This window comes from Podarcis vaucheri, assembly GCF_965113315.1.
Source record: "Podarcis vaucheri genome assembly, chromosome: 5".
NCBI classification, from domain to species: domain Eukaryota; kingdom Metazoa; phylum Chordata; class Lepidosauria; order Squamata; family Lacertidae; genus Podarcis; species Podarcis vaucheri.
The window spans coordinates 6,532,871-6,553,484 of NC_138763.1; the positions used below are offsets into that span (position 1 = coordinate 6,532,871).

The following is a 20,614-nucleotide window of genomic DNA, read 5'->3' on the forward strand; positions in this document are numbered from 1 at the left end:
CACAAGTAGATAAATAGGTAGCGCTCCAGCGGGAAGGTAAACGGCGTTTGCTAGAGAGGTGTATTCAGAAAATGTAAGTAATTTATCTTTCATGAGAAAACTAGGAAAGAGGAAAAGCTCCCTTCTTAAAGGTTTGATTTTTTGAAGGAAAAGATGGGCATTACTTGACTGGGGAACTGGGAAATTTAATAAATAAAATAAAATAAAATAAAATAATATGAATTTTAAAACTGCATTGCAAGATTTGGAGAACTGCACATTTCAAAGGATTGCTGTGTTTCAATTTGCCTATCAGGCAAATTCACTCTTAAATGTGAACTGACTTGAATTTTTCCCAATTGTATTCTTTAGCCACCCCCACTTCCCAACAAATACTTTGACCCCTAGTTTTCTTTCACATATTTGGCTAGAGATATTTCCCAGAACCAGTCATTGTGAGATTCAAGAGAAGCTGCAGCCTCCTACCTTCTTCTCAGGGAGACTCAGACTAATGTGCTAGCTCTGAAGAATAACCCGGGTCATATTTTAAGTACTAATTCAAATGAATTGACTCATGAACTGCATGACCAAGCTTCCTCATGGTAATGACAGCATTTCTGCTATCTTTCCTTTAGCTTTGTGAAATGCTCCCATGGCTCATGAAACATCTCCCAGGGCCCCACAAGAAGGCCTTGTCCTGCACAGAGATGGTGCTTTCATTTGCAAAGGAGGAGATAGAGAAGCATAAGGAGAATCAGTCTCTGCATGATCCACAGGATCTCATTGATTTCTATCTACTTCAGATGCAGAAAGTAAGTATCTGCTTTGAAACTGAATGCTGCTCATCCAAGGAATCATTATATTTCCTGTTATAAGTGAATACTAATCTCTTCCAAGGACACCAATATTTTTTTCCTGATTCTCAGTTGAAAATGACATTGAGTTACTTTTTTCAATTTTATTGGATTATTATTTTTCTTAGTGAGTTGTGCAAACCACTAATCTTGCATAATGTTTTTTATTAGGGTAGTGGGCACTGGAGATCAGATGATGGGTCCAACAGGGCAGTGGGCAAATACGTTTGAAAACCCCTGTAAAACTCATGGGAACATACTCACCACTGAAATGTTGCCTGTGGTGCTGAAACAGTAAGAATGCCCAAATAGTATGAATGGCCAACTCACCAAGTGTCTTGTGGCAGATGTTTCATTATACATTACAATGCATTGCAAGAGGAAACATCACTCATCACTTTCATCAGCAGGGGACCAAACAAATCCTAAAGAAAATGTTCCTAAACTAAATGTGACTTCAAACTCCTACCTCATTTATTCCTACACATGAAAGGTCAAAATATTTTTTCTTCTTGCCTCCTTGGAACAATCTATGAATACTCTATGGTGACTAAAGAATGATTAAATATGTTTAGTGCTAAGTAATGCACATTTTGAATATCTGCTGCCAGAGAGATTCTTTTGGATCCCTCTTCACCTGCCAGTGTTGGATTATTACCCCAACCCACAGATTCTCAAATGCAGCACCAGCAGCTACCGCTGTGTACACAGGAATGTGTGCATGGATCTTTTGTCACAACCAGCTACGAAGCACAGGGCCGGCCCACCCATGAGGCAGGCCGAGGCAGCTGCCTTGGGCAGTGGAATGCCAACAGGAGGCATCCTAGCCTGCCAGTAGTGGAGAAGTGGAGTGGTGGCAGTTTCCTGCAAGATTTCACCAAAAGCTTGCAATATTTCACTGTCCTCACTGTTGTTGTTACCACATTGTGGGCACTGCTGTGTGACCAAAGTAACGGAGGTGGCAGTGACAGCAGGGCAGTGGAGGTGGCACCTTCCTATGTCACCTCAGGCAGTGTAAGAGGACACCTCACCCCTCATGTGTTGGTGGTATGCTAATAGGAGCAGGGGGAGTAAGATAAAATAAGTGCTGAAGGACAGATTGTAATGCATGTAAATGACATGACACTTTCCCCGTTTTCAAAATCAGAGCAAAAACGACCCAGAGTCCACCTATGATGAAGAAAACATGGCTTTTAGTATTTCCACGCTCTTTGTAGCAGGGACAGACACAGTCACCAGTTCTCTGAAATGGGCGCTTCTCCTCCTGGCAAGTCATCCAGATATCCAAGGTGAGAGAGGGAAACCTGTGCAGGGCTTCCTTTGATATCTAGAGTGGACTGTAATTTTTTTGCCAATTAATTGTTAATGATTTTCCAAAAAAATTAAGAAATTGACAGCAAATTAATTCAAATTTACAACAAATTTTAAAGTTGATTATCTCCCATTCCCCGTTCAAAATGTTAGCAGCAAAGGAACGAGAGAAAAGAAACAATAACATACTTTCCCCTCCTTTTCTGTTACTTTTCCATCCTTTCCTCAATTTCCACTGGCTGTGCATATTTAAATTCCTGCTTAGATTTCCATTTAACTATAACATTTTCCCAGTTATTTAAATAGAGTTATTCTTCCTTTATCTAACCATATAACCATCAATCATAGTTTCAAATCATATTTCCTCCTATACAACTTATTTGTCTTCCTTTCTGCGTTCTCAACACTCTGAATAATAATAATGGTAATTATATAATCTTCTTTAACCCTAGCATTCTCTTCAAACTTCACAGTCCTCAAAAGCATTCATGAAGACTCTTTGTTTTCCTTGTTATGCTGTTCCTTTAAGCAAAAACACCCGAACAACTTGACAATATCCATTTTCCCAGACTGAATCTTCCTGCTACTGTTCTGTCCCCCTTAACACTATCCCTACTAGGTACTGGAAGAGGCTGAACCTTATACCTGTGAAACTTTAAAATGTTATCCTTAATATACCCCTCCCAATATTCAGCCAGGACCATACATATCCCCTTCTGTCTTTCACGTTATTCGTTCTTCTTTATGAAGCACATTCAATTTTTATAACGTAACAACAGCATGAAATTCAGGGTTACTTCTTCCTTTCTCTCTGAATGCTTTGGACCTTTGAGAGAACATTCTCATGCCTTACCAAGAACCAGAGGCGTAGCAAGGTCAGGAGGTACCCAGTGCAGAATTTTTTTTGTCAACCCCCTCAACATTGAAATTGAAATCTGTCAATCCCCCAAGAAAGCCGGACACCCCTAGGCATGAGGCAGCTCCCTATGTTACCAAAAGCAATGCCTCAGCCACAGACTAGACCGTAGCGTCTTCTAGTCCAACCCCTGCAATGCAAGAATCTCAACTAAAGCATCCATGACAGATATCCATAAATAATCCCTTCGTGAAAATGATTGACATCCAGCCTCTGCTCAAAAACCTCCATGGAAGGAGAGCCCACCAACTCCTGAGGGAGACTGTTCCACTGTCTAACAGCTCTTGCTGTCAGAAAGTTCTTCCTGATGTTTAGTGGAATCTCTTTTCTTGTAACTTGAAACCATGGGTTCGAGTCCTACCCTCTGGAGCAGGAGAAAACAAGCTTGCTCCATCTTCCATGTGATGACCCTTAAAGTACAGTGGTACCTTGGGTTAAGAACTTAATTCGTTCTGGAGGTCGGTTCTCAACCTGAAACTTTCTTAACCTGAGGTACCACTTTAGCTAATGGGGCCTCCAGCTGCCGCCGCGCTGCCACCGCCACCGGATTTCTGTTCTCATCCTGAAGCAAAGTTCTTAACCTGAGGTACTATTTCTGGGTTAGCAGAATCTGTGACCTGAAGCGTCTGTTGGAAAAACGCCCCCGGGAAGGGTGCCAACTTCCCAATAAACCGGGGCTTCTCTCTGGTGGTCCCTCTCTGGCTGGAATCCTCCCTCAGTCCAGAGAGACCGGTAATAAGCGACCCCTCCATCCTGAGAGGAGCACACTGATCTTCTGGCATCCCATCACAGAAGAAAGAGACAGTCCGTAGTCTACTCACTACAATAATAATAATAATAATAATAATAATAATAATAATAATAATAATAATAATTTTATTATTTGTACCCTGCCCATCTGGCTGGGCTTCCCCAGCCACTCTGGGCGGCTTCCCCCAAAAATATTAAAATACTCTAATACATCAAACATTAAAAGCTTCCCTGAACAGGGCTGCCTTCAGATGTCTTCTAAAAGTCTGGTAGTTGTTGTTCTCTTTGACATCTGGTAGGAGGGCGTTCCACAGGGAGGACTGTACACACAGCTCTTACAAGCATGACTGCTCTCCTGAGCTGCAAACACAAGAGTCTCTGATTCGACTCACACTTCGACTCAGAAGCGAAAGGAACTCTCTGGTTACATGAGAACTAGCAGAGACTTCCTGTCTCACACTCAGAGACATCACATGATGTCAACAATGTAGCTGCTCTTCGCAGCTGGTGAGATATAAAAATCCCAACAACGTCTGTAACCTGAAGCATCTGTAACCGGAGGTACCAATGTATTTGAAGATGGCTATCATCTCTCCTCTCCTTTTTCTAGGCTAAACATACCCAGATCCCTCAACTGTTCCTTATAAGGCTTGGTTTATAGATCCTTGATCATCTTGGTTGCCTTCCTCTGCACACGTTCCAATGTGTCAATTTCATTTTTAAACTGGGGTGCCCAGAACTGGACACAGGACTCCAATTGTGGTCTGATCTAGGCAGAAGAGAGTAGGACTGTGACTTCTCTATACTTCTTATTCTGTGAACTACCCTGAGACACCCAGGTATAGGGCGGTATATAAATCTAATTAACAACAACAACAACAACAACAAAACAACAACACTTCTGCTGATGCAGCCTAGAATAGCATTGGTCTTTTTTTGCTGTTGCATCATACTGTTGACTCATGTTGAACTTGTGGCCTAGATCCTTTTCACATGTGCTACTGGCTTTAAAATGATTTTTGTGTATCGGGGGGGGCACTGCCCCCCCGGCTATGCCCATGCTCAGAGCGATGGACAGGAGCCCTGGACCACCGTCTTCTCTCTCTCTCAGAAATCTATAATATCACATCAGATCCAAGAGGAGCCAAATCCACTGTCCATAAAGGGTTTCTGGAGTCACAGTGAAAAGCTTTCTGAAAAGTGTCATTCTCATCTGGCAATGGAAAAAAGCGCCGTTCAACCTTAATTTGAAAGACAAGCATGAATGAAACAGCAGGAAGAGTAATGTGTGAATGTAGCATGGAAACATGTACAGTGCTCTTCTTGTCACATGCACACATGCCCTCACAGAACTAGAGAATTAACTCAAAAGGGCAACTCAGTGATGAAGGGAGTGCAGCGTGTTCCAGAAGACAAGTGGTTGGTGCTTAAAAAAATAAGCAGAAGAATACACAGGAGAGGATGAGCCTAGAGACACAACAGAAACTGCTAAAACTGCATTGTGGGGGAATATGTATTTTCCTCTCCTATTAGCAAAACTTACTGTGTTGTATCCAAAGTTTGCTTACTCGGGAGTAAACACAGGAAATCCTTGGACGCCCTTCCAGAGGGAAAAAAGCAAAACAAAATCGGGTGGCAAACCACACTCCTCCCAGAGTTAAAAAAAACCCCAAAGAACAGAACAATGTGATTCTCCTCTCAGCAATTCATTTCTACCACCACCCCTTGAGTACTGGAGCACAAAGACAAAAGAAGAAGAAAACTCCCAGGGTCCCCCCCCCAATTTGCCAAGTAAAACTCACGGGATAATTTACAGCTCATTGAATCCCCCAACAAAAGCAGCAAAGACCTTGGACTGCGCGCAGCAGGCTTTTAAATGAAGGCTGCGGGGAAACCAAAAGCAACATGCTCAGGCAAGCTCTGCAAAGACACTCTGGACACGATGGCGCATGGGGGGGGGGAGCCGCAGCTACACCTCTGCAGGAGCCTTTAAGGATGGGACATAGACGGGCAGGGAGAGCAGGACCTGGCCCACCTTGCAGTGAGCTGGGGAGGCAGGCAGGGGGACGGTGGCTGCTGATCCTTTGCCACTTGTGCCGGCGTTGGCTTGGGAGGTGCGGGGTGAGGGGCCCCGTGCCAAATATCGCCCCCTTCAGGGAGGTACCCGGAGCGGTGCGCCCCCTCTCCCTTCCTATGCCACTGCCAAGAACTCAGCTACATTAGACAAAAAAGTTTTCAATGTGTTATAAATATGCAACACCATATGGCACCAGAGACTAAAAGAAATTTCTATGCAATTTTTACATAGCTTTTCCTTTTCTTTTGTTATAACGATTTAATTACTGACTTATTTATAGTGGTCCCAGTCCCCCCCCCCATGTGTAGATCCACCCCAACAATTGGTGAGGCTCCTAATGTTCCTTGTTATTGCAGTTCCCTTTAAACAAAACAAACTTTGGATTATCTGTTTTCCATTTGATCTTCTGGCTACGGCTCTAGCCCTTTAACACTTCCCATGCCAAGTACTGGGGGGAGAAAGTTTATATATTCAAAATAAAACTTTTGTTTCCATAATTTTCTTCAGATAAAGTCCACAAGGAAATAGAAGATGCTTTAGGTTCTTCTCACACAATCTGCTATCAAGATAAGAAGAAACTGCCCTACACCAATGCTGTGATTCATGAAATGCAGCGCTTTAAATATGCCTTATTTATGGGGTCTCCTAGGGAATGTACAAAGGATGTGAAGATGCGTGGTTTTCTCATTCCCAAGGTAAAGAAGAGAGATACAACTGCACGCCTGTATCCCAAGAGTCTATGAGTCGGTTGCAGCCCTCAGCCATGCAGGAACTTCCTGTGTAGTCTAAAACAGGAGTTCCATCTGCAGACATGTTTCACTAGGGCTATTCCTGGGGTAATGTGGCAGCTCAGAGGAGCATGCAGTGGCCAAAGGTCTCAGCGAGGCCTTTTTGAAACAGGTGTTGGGGGAGGCCCTGCTGTGTTTCTGCTTGTATAGAAATATTTTTTTTAATAGAAAGAAGTTGAGGATGAATATGGCCACTGTTAAATAGAAGAAGAAGAAGAAGAAGAGTTTGGATTTGATATCCCGCCTTTCACTCCCCTTCAGGAGTCTCAAAGCGGCTAACAATCTCCTTTCCCTTCCTCCCCCACAACAAACACTCTGTGAGGTGAGTGAGGCTGAGAGACTTCACAGAAGTGTGACTGGCCCAAGGTCACCCAGCAGCTGCAGGTGGAGGAGTGGAGACGCGAACCCGGTTACCCAGATTACGTGACTACCGCTCTTAACCACTACACCACAACCTTTCCCCTCAAAACTCTGAGTTTCAATTCAGTTGGAACTCTGCAAAGATTCGTCCTGGGAGAGTGAGGGAGAATGTGTTGATCTGAATGCATTCCAAGTTAATTCTTTCTTCTTTGCAGGGGACTGCCATTCTTCCTGATCTGCGCTCTGTTCTTCTTGATCCAACACGATGGGAGACTCCTGCAGAGTTCAACCCGAATCATTTCTTGGACAAGAATGGACAATTTGTGGACAGAGAAGAATATCTGCCATTTGGTGCAGGTGAATGCAAAAGTCCAAGCTGAGTTGTGGTCTAGAGACATGCTTATTGGTTGGCTTCCAGGAAATGACATCATCATCAGCAAGAGAGTAGGGCAGAATGGATGCAATATCCCCTTGGCAGGAGTGGCACTGCTGGTCAGCAGGATGGGCCAAGGCTGTTGATAATTTAGGGAATTTCTGGGTGGCTGATTTTGGACTCACAGGTACCCAAACCCTTATGGGGTTCACACTTCACACTTGCCACCCCATTGCCCTGTCCCTGAGAGAGGTAACACTGCCAGCACCAGGGTGCTGTTGCTCCCTGTCACACGTCACAGGTGGATGCCATCCAACTTCTTTTCAGGTGACAAGGCTAAAGCTCCCCCACCTCTTTTCATGGAATGTAATTTAGCCTGCTGTGAAACTATATTCAGAACTGAGTCTGCAGTTAAACTATCGCACTTCTGACTGAGGTTGAATAGTGACAAGACAGAAGTACTTTTCTTGGGGGACAGGGGGCGGGTGGGTGTGGAGGACTCCCTGGACCCTACCAGCCCACAGACTGTCTTACCTTAGTGGTGCATGCTCTAGTTATCTCCTGCTTGGACTACTGCAACGTGCTCTATGTGGGGTTACCTTTGAAGGTGACTTGGAAACTGCAATTAATCCAGAGTGCGGCAGCTAGACTGGTGACTGGGAGTGGCCGCCGAGACCATATAACACTGGTCCTGAAAGACCTACATTGGCTCCCAGTCCGTTTCCAAGTTTTGGTGTTGACCTTGAAAGCCCCAAAGTGTCTCAGCCCAGTATACCTGAAGGAGCGTCCCCACCGCCATCGTTCAGCCCGGACACTGAGATCCAGCGCTGAGGGCCTTCTGGCGATCTCACACTGCAAGATGTGAGGTTACAGGGAACAAGGCAGAGGACCTTTTCGGTAGTGATGCCTGCCCTGTGGAACGCCCTCCCTGCAGATGTCAAGGAAATAAGCAACTATAATACTTTTAATAGACATCTGAAGGCAGCCCTGTTTGGGGAAGTTTTTAATGTTTAATGTTATATCATGTTTTTAATATTTGGTTGGAAGCTGCGCAGAGTGGCTGGGAAAACCCAGTCAGATGGGCGGGGTATAAATTCCTCCTCCTCTTCCTCCTCCTCCTCCTCCTCCTCCTCCTCCTCTTCTTCTTCTTCTTCTTCTTCTTCTTCTTCTTCTTCTTCTTCTTCCTATTGATTATTTCACTTTCCTAACTATGTCTAGTTCTCCAAAGTATTATACAGTATAGCATGTTTTATAGCTGCGAAGTAATTGACACTGAAAAGTAAATTATTACTCAGTTGCTGACTTTCCCATGTCTCCTCTTCAGGGGCTCGCATTTGTTTTGGAATGCAGTTGGCAAACATCGAAATCTTCATCTTCCTGACCAGCCTGCTGAGAACATTCAGCTTCCAGCTGCCAGAAGGAGTGAAAGAACTCAATCAAGAGCCTTTACTAGGAGCTACAACACACCCCCATCCTTATAAACTCTGTGCTATTCCCCGTTGCAATGCAAACCTCTGATTTTGTTTAAAAGCACCATTTCCCTCTCAGTGTCCCTCTAGTCCTACTTTACTCAAACTTTGTCATTGCTTAAAATAGACACTTTCCCCCTTTTAGTGTAAAACCCATCTCACAATATTCAAACCGGATGGCAGCATGCTGTTGGCCATGTGAAGGTGTCAGTTGCTTGCACATTTATATTTTCCGTTGCTTAATAAGAGTAGAAAAGCATAAGAGGAACTCTGCTGTACCAGGCAAGAAAGGCCCTGTCTACTCCTCCAGATGCCTATGGGAAGCCTCCAAATAGGAAACTGAATGCAACAGCACTCTCCTCACTTACAATTTCTAGAAAGTGATATCCATAGCCACAGCGTAGGCAGAACACAGCCCTTGTGGTTTGTACCCATTGATAGCTTCACCCTCCATGAACCTATCTGATTCTCTTTCTGAGCTATCCAAGTTGATTGGAATTGCTACATCTTCTGGGAGCAAATTCCATAGTTTAATGCTGCAGAGAAATGCTGTATTGGTCTGAAGGGAAGCCACTCCCAAATTTTGTCTGCACACCTAAAATGAGATCTCTGGAACCATGACTCCTCTACCTACAGGTGTGTGATTGTAAGGCAAGCCAGATTTGAGGGTGGGCACTAGAGCATACATAGAATGCCCAGGGCAAACGTGGTGTTTTCAGTTCCCTTTTCACTCAGTGCACTCAGCCTGTGCTCAGAGATTTAGAGAAACCTTTTTAAATGATTGTTTGGGAAGCAATTGGGTTGCTTGGTTTTTTGGGGGGAGGGTTAGGGTAAAAGATCATGCTGGTTCTGTTTGAGCAAGATTTTGGGCTTCTCCACCCTGGAGTATAATGTGAATTTGAAGTTGTCTGTGCTGACATCTGCTGCAAAGAACTGTGATCTTGTGTCATTAACTCCAAAACCAAAACACTTTCTAAGGCCTAATGACTCCTCCTTGACTGGGAAGTCAAGGAGGAGGAGATTAAATCGGCCATGATTAAGTGGGGTCAATACCATGGCCATACCACTGAGATGTACCAATGGCAGAATCTTTGGAAGGTAAATTGGAAGTTTACTGTGTGCTGTTCCGTAAGAGAAAACCTGAAAAAAATGCTGTATAGATGGTACTTGACTCCACGTAAGCTTTCCAAAATGTACCGGAATATCCCAGATATTTGTTGGAGATGTGGGAAAGCAGGTGGCACTATGTTTCATATATGGTAGACTTGCAGGAATATTAAAGGGTTCTGGAGTGATATTCATCTAGAACTTTAAAAAATGTTCCCTAAAAAACCATAATCATTCCTACTGGGCATCACTGGTACTGATATTCCTAAGGATATGAGAAAAAGTTTTTTGTACACAACTGCTGCCGTGAGTGCTTATTGTGATGTATTGGAAAAATGACAAAATCCCTACTAGAACTGAATGCCTTTTGAAACTGAGAGAATATGCAGAGTTATCTTCCCTCTCTGAAAGAATTAGAGATAAGCCCAGACAGAAGTTCATACTAGAATGGGATAATTTTAAGAAATATCTGAAAAGTAGCTGCTATAGTCTAAACATGATGATAGCCTTTGAATGGTTTCTGTAATCAATGCTGGTTAAGGAAAAAGACTTTAATATAGCAACGATGGTGTTACGTTAACATGTGAGAGTGCTGGAGGTTAAATAGTTAAACAGGTTGCCCAATCAGAAACCAGGAGGGTGGAGTCAGAGGGACTATCAAACAAGCTCTGGGAGGGGCAAAAAGGGGAAGTTCGTTGGGAGTTGGGTGGTTGGTTGGAGTGGGAGTGAATTGGGATAGAGTCTGTGGGGAGGTTGAGTTAGTGTAGCGAAATAAGTTGAGTCAGGAACAGTAAGGAGCTAGGAAGACAAGTAAATATCTGAGAGGTGGTTTAGTGAGTGAGAGCAGGTAGCGGAAGTTGAAGGTCTGGATAGGCACCCCATGATTGTAACTGACTGAGACCGTTTATGAAAACACACGCTGGTTAAACTGCAATAAATAAACAGAAGTTTATGTTCCAATTTAACCTTGACTGGACTCAGTATTTTACCTGTTAGGGCCTGGGTGGTGGCAGTGAGAAATAAAGTGGTGGCACAGGGATCAATAGGCGGTGAAACGTCCGGGGACCCTGTGCGATCACCACAGAAAAGTGGTGGCAGTGGTGGGATACGATTAGTCTAAGAGCCTGTGAGGGGAAGCAATACACCTGGAGAGGGGGAAGGGTAAGATTGGTGAAGTGATTACCTGGCCCGAGGGTGTGATTGAGGTAAACCCCAGATTGCCACGAGGCCGAGATCAAAATAAGAGCAAGAGATTTCAAAACAGATTTCTGACAGAGTCTTAGGCTCAGGGTCAGTGGATGTGAGCTTGAAAGGTTAGTGTGATGGCCTGGGATTCAGACTCGGATTCTGAACCTGAGGGATCCCAGCCTGCACAGGATTCCCCGGTTTCCAGAACCAGCTGAGCCGGGGCTGGGGCATGAGCCTGAAGGGTCCTCACCTGTGCTGGGTCCTCAGGTGCAGGCATCAGCTGAGTCTGCTCTGGCTTCTGAGGTGATGGAGGACCCATTGCCTGCAGGTGCTCCACTCTCAGCCCCGTCAGGGGAAGCTGAGGTTGCCTCTGGGTCCAGTAACCCTCCAGCGCTCTTGAGCTGCAGCCTCAGGGCAGAGAGGTGGAGGGAACTAAGTTTCTGCAGGAGGAGGGCTCGCCTCCAGGCCAGGAGATGCGAGTCACCAGAGGATCGGGGCCGCCCTATGCCTTGGGGCCACCCTATGCCTCGGGGCAGATAAAAGCTGGCCAGCCCTAGTCCCAAGTTGTAGGAGCAACATAGTTGGTTGCCAGGTCCTGCCTGAACCCTGTTCTGCCTTCCTGCCTGAGCTCTAACTTCACTCGGCTCCCTGCCCTGCACCCAGCTTCTGCTACTACGGATTGCCTTCCTGTTGCACCTTTGACTTTGGACCGGACTTGGACCTTGCCTCTCGGGTAACCCACGGGACCAGCACAGTTAGAGGCAAAAACCTAAAGCTATACTTTGGGGACCAGGGTCTTGAAAAGCCAAGCCGGGAGGAACAGGGTTGAGAGTAAAATTCTCTTATTTAATACTGACTCACACATAATGCCCCCCAAGAAGACCAAGCACCCTGTGAGAGAAAACCCATACGAAATCTCTGGAGAAGAGAATGGGAATCCCCAGGGGGAGGAGAGTGACCCCACTGTTTCTTTGTTCTTCCTTTTGCTACGAACATACCCATAAAAGCCTTTTTTGTTGCTTTTAACCTCTCTAGCAAGCCTGAGTTCATTCTGTGCTTTAGCTTTTCTGACTTTGTGTCTACTCGTGCTGGCTATTTGTTTGAATTCCTCTTTGGTGGTTTCCCCCCTTTTCCATTTTTTGTACACATCCTTTTTTAATCCTAACTCAGTTAGAAGTTCTTTAGATAGCCACCCTGGCTTCTTTAGGCACCTTCCATGTTTCCGTCTCATTGGAATTGCCTGAAGTTGTGCTTTTACTATCTCTCTCTTAACAAACTCCCAGCCATCATGAACTCCCTTTCCTTTTAGTATTACTGTCCATGGCATCTCACCCAGCACTTCCCTAAGTTTTATGAAGTCGGGTTTCTTAAAGTCAAGAAATTGAGTCCTAGTATGCTTGGCTGCTCCTTTCCGCTGTATAGTAAACTTCAGGGACGCGGGTGGCGCTGTGGGCTAAAGCCTCAACGCCTAGGGCTTGCCGATCGAAAGGTCGGCGGTTCGAATCCCCGCGGCGGGGTGCGCTCCCGCTGCTCGGTCCCAGCGCCTGCCCACCTAGCAGTTCGAAAGCACCCCCGGGTGCAAGTAGATAAATAGGTACCGCTTACCAGCGGGAAGGTAAACGGCGTTCCGTGTGCGGCTCTGGCTCGCCAGAGCAGCGTTGTCACGCTGGCCACGTGACCCGGAAGTGTCCCCGGACAGCGCTGGCCCCCGGCCAATAGATGTGAGATGGGCGCACAAACCCCAGAGTCTGTCAAGACTGGCCCGCTCGGGCAGGGGTACCTTTACCTTTACCTTTATGCTTGGCTGCTCCTTTCCGCTGTATAGTAAACTTCAGAAGAGCATGATCACTCGCGCCTAATGATCCTTCCACTTCTACCCCACTAACCAGGTCATCAACATTGTTTAGGACCAGATCTAAAATGGCTGTTCCTCTTGTTGCTTCTCCCACTTTCTGGACAATGAAGTTGTCTGCAAGGCCAGTGAGGAATCTGTTTGACCTTATGCTCTTGGCTGAGTTTGACATCCAACAAATATCCGGGTAATTGAAGTCCCCCATTACTACTATCTCCCTTCCTTTTGCATGCTTGGCCATTTGTTCCAGGAAGGCATCATCTATGTCTTCCGTTTGGCTTGGGGATCTATAGTAAACTCCCACAATGAGGTCACTGTTATTCTTCTCTCCCTTAATTTTGACCCAAATGCTCTCACTTTGGCTTTGAGGTTCTAAATCTTGGATCTCTTCACAGGTATACACATCCCTGACATATAACGCCACTCCTCCTCCTTTCTTTTCTGGTCTTGTCTCTGAAATAGATTGTATCCCTCCATTATTACATTCCAATCGTGGGACTTATCCCACCAGGTTTCAGTGATGCCTATTATGTCATATTTAGTTTGCTGTACCAAGAGCTCAAGCTCATCTTGTTTATTTCCCATGCTTTGCGCATTAGTGTACAGACATTGAAGTGTTAGGATATTTCCGTTCCACCTTAATGTGGGATGTAAACACAGGAGCAGTCAATGACAACATTCCTAGAGTGTATATGTGGGGAGGGATGTCTGTCCAGCAAGCAGGTAAACTTCCTGGGGACGGACTTCCTCTCCATGTGACCAGAGGTGGGTGTGGCCTCACCTGTGCAGGTAATGACAAAAGCACAGGGCAGGCAGCCATCTCTCTCTCTCTGCCATCACCTTTCGAAGAAGCAGGATGCCCTCTTGGCTCTCAGCCAAGAGAGGAGAGGGCTATCTTCCTATAAGATAGATTCTAAGTGTATTTTACCTTTTTAAGCCTGTCTGCCGTCTGGGATCATATTGTGAACAGATCGTGAGTAAACTCTTTTATACTTTTATAAAGACTGTGTTGTGTCTTGTATTTTAAGAGGGAACAAAGGGGAAATTACCAGAGTAATTATTATAGAGGTTCTAGCGAACCTGTGCACACGTTACCGTTGCGTACTTAAAGGGGAATGTCTATAAACTCTGCTGATATTTTGGGAACTTGTTAGCACAAGTTGGATAAGGATATAATTGTTGGTTTCTGCTCTCTTCACTGTGCAGCAAAGTGCTTGTCACAAGACAATGTTTACATTCCACAGTCAGAGTACTGTTGGGTTTTCCCACGGGAATGGGAAGCTGGATGTGACGTACACTAGTTTCCTGTTTCTCTCTGCTCTCGTGTGTTCTTCATTCCGAGAAGAAGGACGGTTTGCTTCTCTGCTCCAGCAGAGGCAAGATGCATGTTTGTAATTTCTCTACAATGAACTGTAAATAAAGCAACTTAAAGCATGTGGCACGTACTATTCATCATTCCGTTGTGCAAAAGGATCTGCAATAACAACATTTTGGTTCCGGGCCCAGAAAGACGTAAATCAAACTGAGGAATGCCGGCAGAGGAACAGAGGAACGGATCGGCGTTATCTGCTCTGCGCGTCAAGTTTGATTGATGAAGGTATGTGCTCATGCTGCCCGGAGCAGCCTGGCAGCCTGCCAGTTTCTAGTTTATGGTTTTATGGCTGGACTTTGAACTTTTAAAGCCGTTTTGCCGCGAAACAGGCAAGGGCTTTAAGGCACAAGCTAACAGGCTTGGATGGCTGGGGAAAATGAAAGTACTTTTTACAAGTGCTTTTGGAAGCTGCAGTACTGTGACGCAGCTTGTTTAAAGAAAAAAAAAAATGGATAATGCAAAGCTGGTTGAAGCTTTTGGGATTCCTAAGCTCAATAAGAAAAATTACACGGAGTGGGTGCAGTATGCAGAGGCAATTCTGCGGAAAGAAGGTCTGTTTAATGTTATTACAGACAACCCCCCAGCTCCAATTACAGCTGAATGGACAGCTAAGGATTCCAAAGCAAGGGGAACGCTTACGTTGATAGTATCCCCAGAAGAGCTCTGTCTGTTGCGTGGAAAGACCACAGCCAGAGAAATTTGGGACTCTTTAAGAGAGGCTCACTTGAGGACAGAAGCTGGTTCCTCAATGTACTACTATGCCAAGCTGCATGATATGGCTCTTGCTGAAGGTGGAGATGTGCGTAAACATCTGATGGAGATGCAGAATCTGAGACACGAGCTGCAACAGAGAGGACTCAACTTTCCAGAGGCTGTGTATTCCTTCATGATACTACATTCTTTGGGTCCAAGTTGGGAGTCCGTTGCCACTCAGATTGCTGTTCAACCAACTGCTCAGCTCACAGTAGCCTATGTTACTGCCGTGATCCAGAATGAAGCAGATCGCCGGGGTGCTAGCTGCATGGGAAAGGGGGAGTCTTCACAGACGTCATCCCAGAGTGCAGTGGAACCACCAGAGGGCGCCAAAGCTTTGAAGGCAGTGAAATGCTACTCGTGTGGACGTCTAGGCCATATGCAGAGGGAATGCAAATATCCCAGGGCCAAGACAGAGCAGCGCAGCGGAAGCTCATCGCGTGGAAAAGGCCAAAGCAAAGGCAAAGGTCCGGTCTCCAGGACAACGCAGCACAAGGCAATGGTCTCACGCTTCACTCCAAAGGTTGCAAAGGTCCAGAAGACGTCTAGATCTTTCTTCGTTGTTGATTCAGCAGCTACACACCACATGTGCAACGATAAGAGACTGTTCGTGTCTTTTACACCGCAGGAAGGTGCGATTCACCAGGCGGATGACCACACGATCCCCAGTCAAGGCTACGGAACTGTTGTTCTTCACAGTTTGGACTTATCGATACAGGATGTACTGTATGTTCCAGATGCCACACACAATCTTCTAAGTGTGATGCAGCTGAATGAACGGAACATTGACGTTTCCTTCAAGAACAAGAAATGCACCATCACAAAGAAAGACGATTATGTTTTGCATGCTGAATGTGTTGATCGTTTGTTTGTTTTGTATTATGATGATGTTGTGCAGAATGATACTTGTTGCATTGCAGGTTCTAACAAAAGTTTGCATGCAGGATGTATTCATGATTTTCACCGAAAATTTGGTCATTTGCATTTTGAGGCAGTATCTAAAATGCCTGCCTTGGTTGAAGGTATGACTATTAAACCCTGCAGGTACCACATGAAGTGCAAGGCATGCGCAGCAAACAAGGTGAAAATGGCTGCGAAAGGTAAGGTGTCTAGTAGGCAAGCTACAGAACCATACCAGGTTGTTCATGCTGATTTAGTCGGTCCACTATCGCCCTCTTTGGGTGAAAATAGGTTCTTCATGGTTCTCATTGATGCATTTTCCAGGTATATTTACGTGTACAATCTCAAGCAGAAATCAGAGGCTTTTCCAAGGTTCAAGGAATTCTGTGCTTGGTTGGAAAATGTGCATGGTAAGAAGATAAAAATTCTTTTCACAGATCGCGGGGGAGAATTCACTTCTCAGCAGTTTGAAGCTTTTCTGACTGAGAAAGGAATTCAACACGATTTGTCCAGTCCTCGCTCGCCATGGCAGAATGGGCTTTGCGAAAGGGCAAATCAAACGTTGCTTCAAGGGTTAAAAACCTTGCTGCATGATGCCAATCTTCCAGAGAGTTATTGGGCCGAAGCTCTCTCGTGTTTTGTTTACAGTTACAATCGCAGGTTATCTTCAGCGATTGGTTGTACCCCGTATGAGAAGATGTTTGGCAAGAAACCATACATCAAACACATGAAAATTTTTGGTTCTGACATGTGGATTCACTCACCACAAAGCTCCAAATTAGGCAAACGTGGATTGCATGGTATCTTTCTAGGTTATCAGAAAGGTTCTTACAGAATAATGATGACTGACTCCAAGACAATTAGGCTCACAAGAAGTGTTGAGTACAATGCCAAGTGGGGGGAGAACGTGGGAATTTTTCAATGTTATCCTGATGACAGTGATGAGACTGAGGATAAGCAGCAACAACCCACACCCACTGATGAAGGTTCTGATTCTGAGTCTGAAACTGAATCGGATAAGTCAGAGGATTACAAGAGTGCGAAAGCCTCTATGCGACCCTCTGAAAGCTCTGATCAGGAATTGGAAGAACCATTGTTCACAATAGGTCAATTTTCTCCTAAGAAGGAAGAGGAGAGTGTTGAAGACCAAAGGCTAATTCGCAGGTCACAAAGAGCCACAAAATGCAGACCTCCAAAGAGATTTGCTGATGAATATGCTAAGACAGCAGTAGCAGCTGTTAAAAGCTCCAAGAAGGTATTTGAACCTTCAAGTTTCCAAGAAATCCAGGATTTGGATTCTAAGGAAGCTGAGCCTTGGTTAAATGCAATGAAGGCTGAGCTTGATTCCTTAGAAAAGAACAAAACTTGGGAGCTAGTTCCAGTAGTTCCAGGAATGAAACTGCTTGGAAGCAAATGGGTCTTCAAAGCGAAGACTGATCAAAATGGCAAGATAGTCAGACACAAAGCCAGATTGGTAGCCAGAGGTTTTGCACAGGTACCAGGTGAAGACTATCACGAGACCTACTCACCCACGGTGAGGTATGAGAGCATAAGGCTTATGCTCAAGCTAGCTGCAGAGGAGAATCTACACATTAGTCACCACGATGTAAATACAGCGTTTTTGTACGGATCTTTAGGTGAATCACTATATATGCTTCCACCTGATGGCGTACAGGTAAAACAGGGATTTGTTTGTGCTCTGAAGAAGTCCCTTTATGGTCTCAAACAAAGTGCACGGTGTTGGCACACAAAACTCACTGAAGCATTGTTTTCTCTAGGTTTTCAGCAAGGGAAAGCTGATCCATGTGTGTTTGTCAAAGAGGAGGGGCAAAAGAAGCTGTATTGTTTGTTTTATGTTGATGATATTTTATTCTTTTGGAAAGATGTCACAATGTACAATAACGCCCTAGCTCAACTGAAAGAGCACTTTGACATGAAAGATCTTGGTGAGGTAAACAACTACTTATCTCTGGAAATAGAGAAAGATCAAAGTGGTAATATTCTAGTACACCAGTCACGGAAAATTGCTGATGTGTTAAGCAAACTGAACCTGATGGATGCTAACCCTGTAGACACACCGATGACAACAGGTTATCAGGTAGAAGACACTGAAGAAGCGTTTTCTGACACTACACTGTACAGAAGTGTGCTAGGCAAGCTAAACTTCATTGCCAGATGTTCAAGACCTGACATTGCTGTTAGCTGTAATTTGCTAAGCAGACAAGTCAACAATCCTACTGTTAAGGATTGGAAAGCTCTGAAACGCATAGCACGCTATTTGAAAGGCACTATGCATTACAGACTGAGATTTAACAATCAGAAGTCTGGTGGTCTTGAAATTTTTGCAGATGCAAGTTTTGGAAGTGACACTACAGACAGGAAAAGTACGTCTGGAGTTTGCTACATGTACAATCAGGGTCTTTTTGATTGGTCATGCAAGAAGCAAACAACAATTAGCTTAAGTACTTGTGAAGCTGAACTGAATGCACTGTCTTATTCACTTAAGGATTGTGAATGGTTGTTACAATTGTGCAAAGACATGAAAATTCCTGTCAAATGTCCAATCCAGGTTTACCAGGACAACAAAGCATGTTTGGCTTTGCTGAATTCGGAAGGTTGTAAGCAAAGCACGAAGCACTTGCAATTGAAGGTGCAACATGCTAGGGAATATATTCAGAAGGGACTCGTAACGGTGTCTTATATGCCAGGTAATGAAATTCCTGCTGATGTATTGTCCAAGATTGTATCAAGGGATCAACACTGTACCTATGTACAGAAGTTGGGTTTGTACTGATATTGTACGAACACGCTGCCCAGTGATGTTCACGGAAAGGGGGAGGATGTTGGTTTCTGCTCTCTTCACTGTGCAGCAAAGTGCTTGTCACAAGACAATGTTTACATTCCACAGTCAGAGTACTGTTGGGTTTTCCCACGGGAATGGGAAGCTGGATGTGACGTACACTAGTTTCCTGTTTCTCTCTGCTCTCGTGTGTTCTTCATTCCGAGAAGAAGGACGGTTTGCTTCTCTGCTCCAGCAGAGGCAAGATGCATGTTTGTAATTTCTCTACAATGAACTGTAAATAAAGCAACTTAAAGCATGTGGCACGTACTATTCATCATTCCGTTGTGCAAAAGGATCTGCAATAACAACAATAATTAGTCAATATATCCTTTCCTGCACCCCAGAACATTCCGACACTTAAAAGGGAGCAGGCTTTGTGAGTCACAGAGTCTGCGCATGTCCTGTTCACAGGATGTTTATGTTTGCTGTTCCTTTCGATTTCTCAGTCGGTCGGAGACACTGACTCAGAACGGTCATGTTTTTTCTTTGTTCTGATCAACGCTGAATAAAGTCTGTAAATATGCTCTCCTGCTGTGCATCTTCTGGTGTGTGCATAATCTGCTGATAGAGTGTGCACGAGCCCTGGAATGTGGCAAGGTATTTCCAGGACACTCGTGTCGCTAGAAGCTGCGTGACTACAGGGATCGATGGATCGTCCGGCAGCCGGCTTGGGGCCATGATGGACTATTTCTCCCTGGCAGTATCCCAACATGAAGTACATTAATCATTCCCCTGTGTCTCTTATTTAAGGATTTTTTCCCCTCCCACCACTAGGTCTGCGTGCTGTTTGCTCCATTTGGTCTATGACATTTGGATGATCATCTTCATCAATTGATAGACTCCTACCTTCAGGAGCACTGTCTCCCTCCCCCACATTAGTCAGTTTAAAGCCCTCCTGATGAGGTTTCTGAGATTTTTGGCAAAAGCATTCCTCCCACCCGTTGTGAGGTGCAGCTCATCACTTGCCAGAAGTCCATCTTCAAGAAACTGTAGTCCGTGATCTAAGAATCCAAACCGTTCCTGTTTACACCATTTGCGAAGCCAGCTATTCACTTCCACTATTTTTCCCTCTCTCCCTGGGCCACGTCGTTCAACTGGGAGGACAGATGAGATGACAATTTGTGCATTTAATTGCTTCAATTTCCTGCCCAGAGCCTCGGAGTCTCTTTTGATCTTCTGGAGGCTATTGCTTGCAGTGTCATTGGTTCCCACATGAACCAAGAGGAAGGGGTATTTGTCAGTGGGTTTTATGATTCCTTGCAGTCGTTCAGTTACATCTTGGATCTTAGCCCCGGGGAGACAGCATACTTCCCGAGACATCTTGTCAGGCCCACAGATCACTGCTTCTGTTCCCCTCAGTAGGGAATCCCCTATCACCACTACACGCCTCCTCTTAGGTTTGGTCGGGGTTCTTCCGTGAGCTGTCCGTTCCAAGGTCGCCTGCACATTGCCTGAGGACTGACTTTGCTGCTCGTCTTCATATACCTGATCGACTGTAATGAGGGAGAGATCCTCAAATGGAGTCTGCTCTTCGTCTTCCATGCTAGGGGAGAGGACCTCAAAGCGATTGTGTATTTCTAAACAATCAGAGCGAACCCTGGGCCTCCTACTTCTTTGAGTCACGTTTCTCCATAAGGTAACTCTCCTGAATTGAAACTTCTTAAGGGGGGAGGTATGTGACGTTAACATATGAGAGTGCTGGAGGTTAAATAGTTAAACAGGA

At 45.0% G+C, this 20,614-nt stretch overlaps 3 protein-coding genes across 3 annotated transcripts in view; 2 read left to right on the forward strand and 1 right to left on the reverse strand.

Annotated features, from left to right (window-relative positions):
- LOC309533162 (cytochrome P450 2C39-like) overlaps positions 1-10,949 on the forward strand; it is a 37,524-nt gene extending 26,575 nt beyond the window's left edge. The window contains exons 5-9 of the mRNA XM_082224365.1: positions 615-791; positions 1,981-2,122; positions 6,395-6,582; positions 7,251-7,392; positions 8,733-10,949. Of these exons, the coding sequence (XP_082080491.1) occupies positions 615-791; positions 1,981-2,122; positions 6,395-6,582; positions 7,251-7,392; positions 8,733-8,926 (843 nt within the window). The 3' untranslated portion in view covers positions 8,927-10,949. The remainder of the gene's footprint in view (positions 1-614; positions 792-1,980; positions 2,123-6,394; positions 6,583-7,250; positions 7,393-8,732) is intronic.
- The window catches only part of LOC309533181 (cytochrome P450 2J2-like), a 120,254-nt gene that overhangs the window by 93,785 nt on the left and 5,855 nt on the right, over positions 1-20,614 (reverse strand). The gene's annotated exons all lie outside the window — the stretch shown is intronic.
- Positions 1-20,614, forward strand: part of LOC309533161 (cytochrome P450 2J2-like) — an 81,338-nt gene that overhangs the window by 26,652 nt on the left and 34,072 nt on the right. The window lies entirely within an intron of this gene.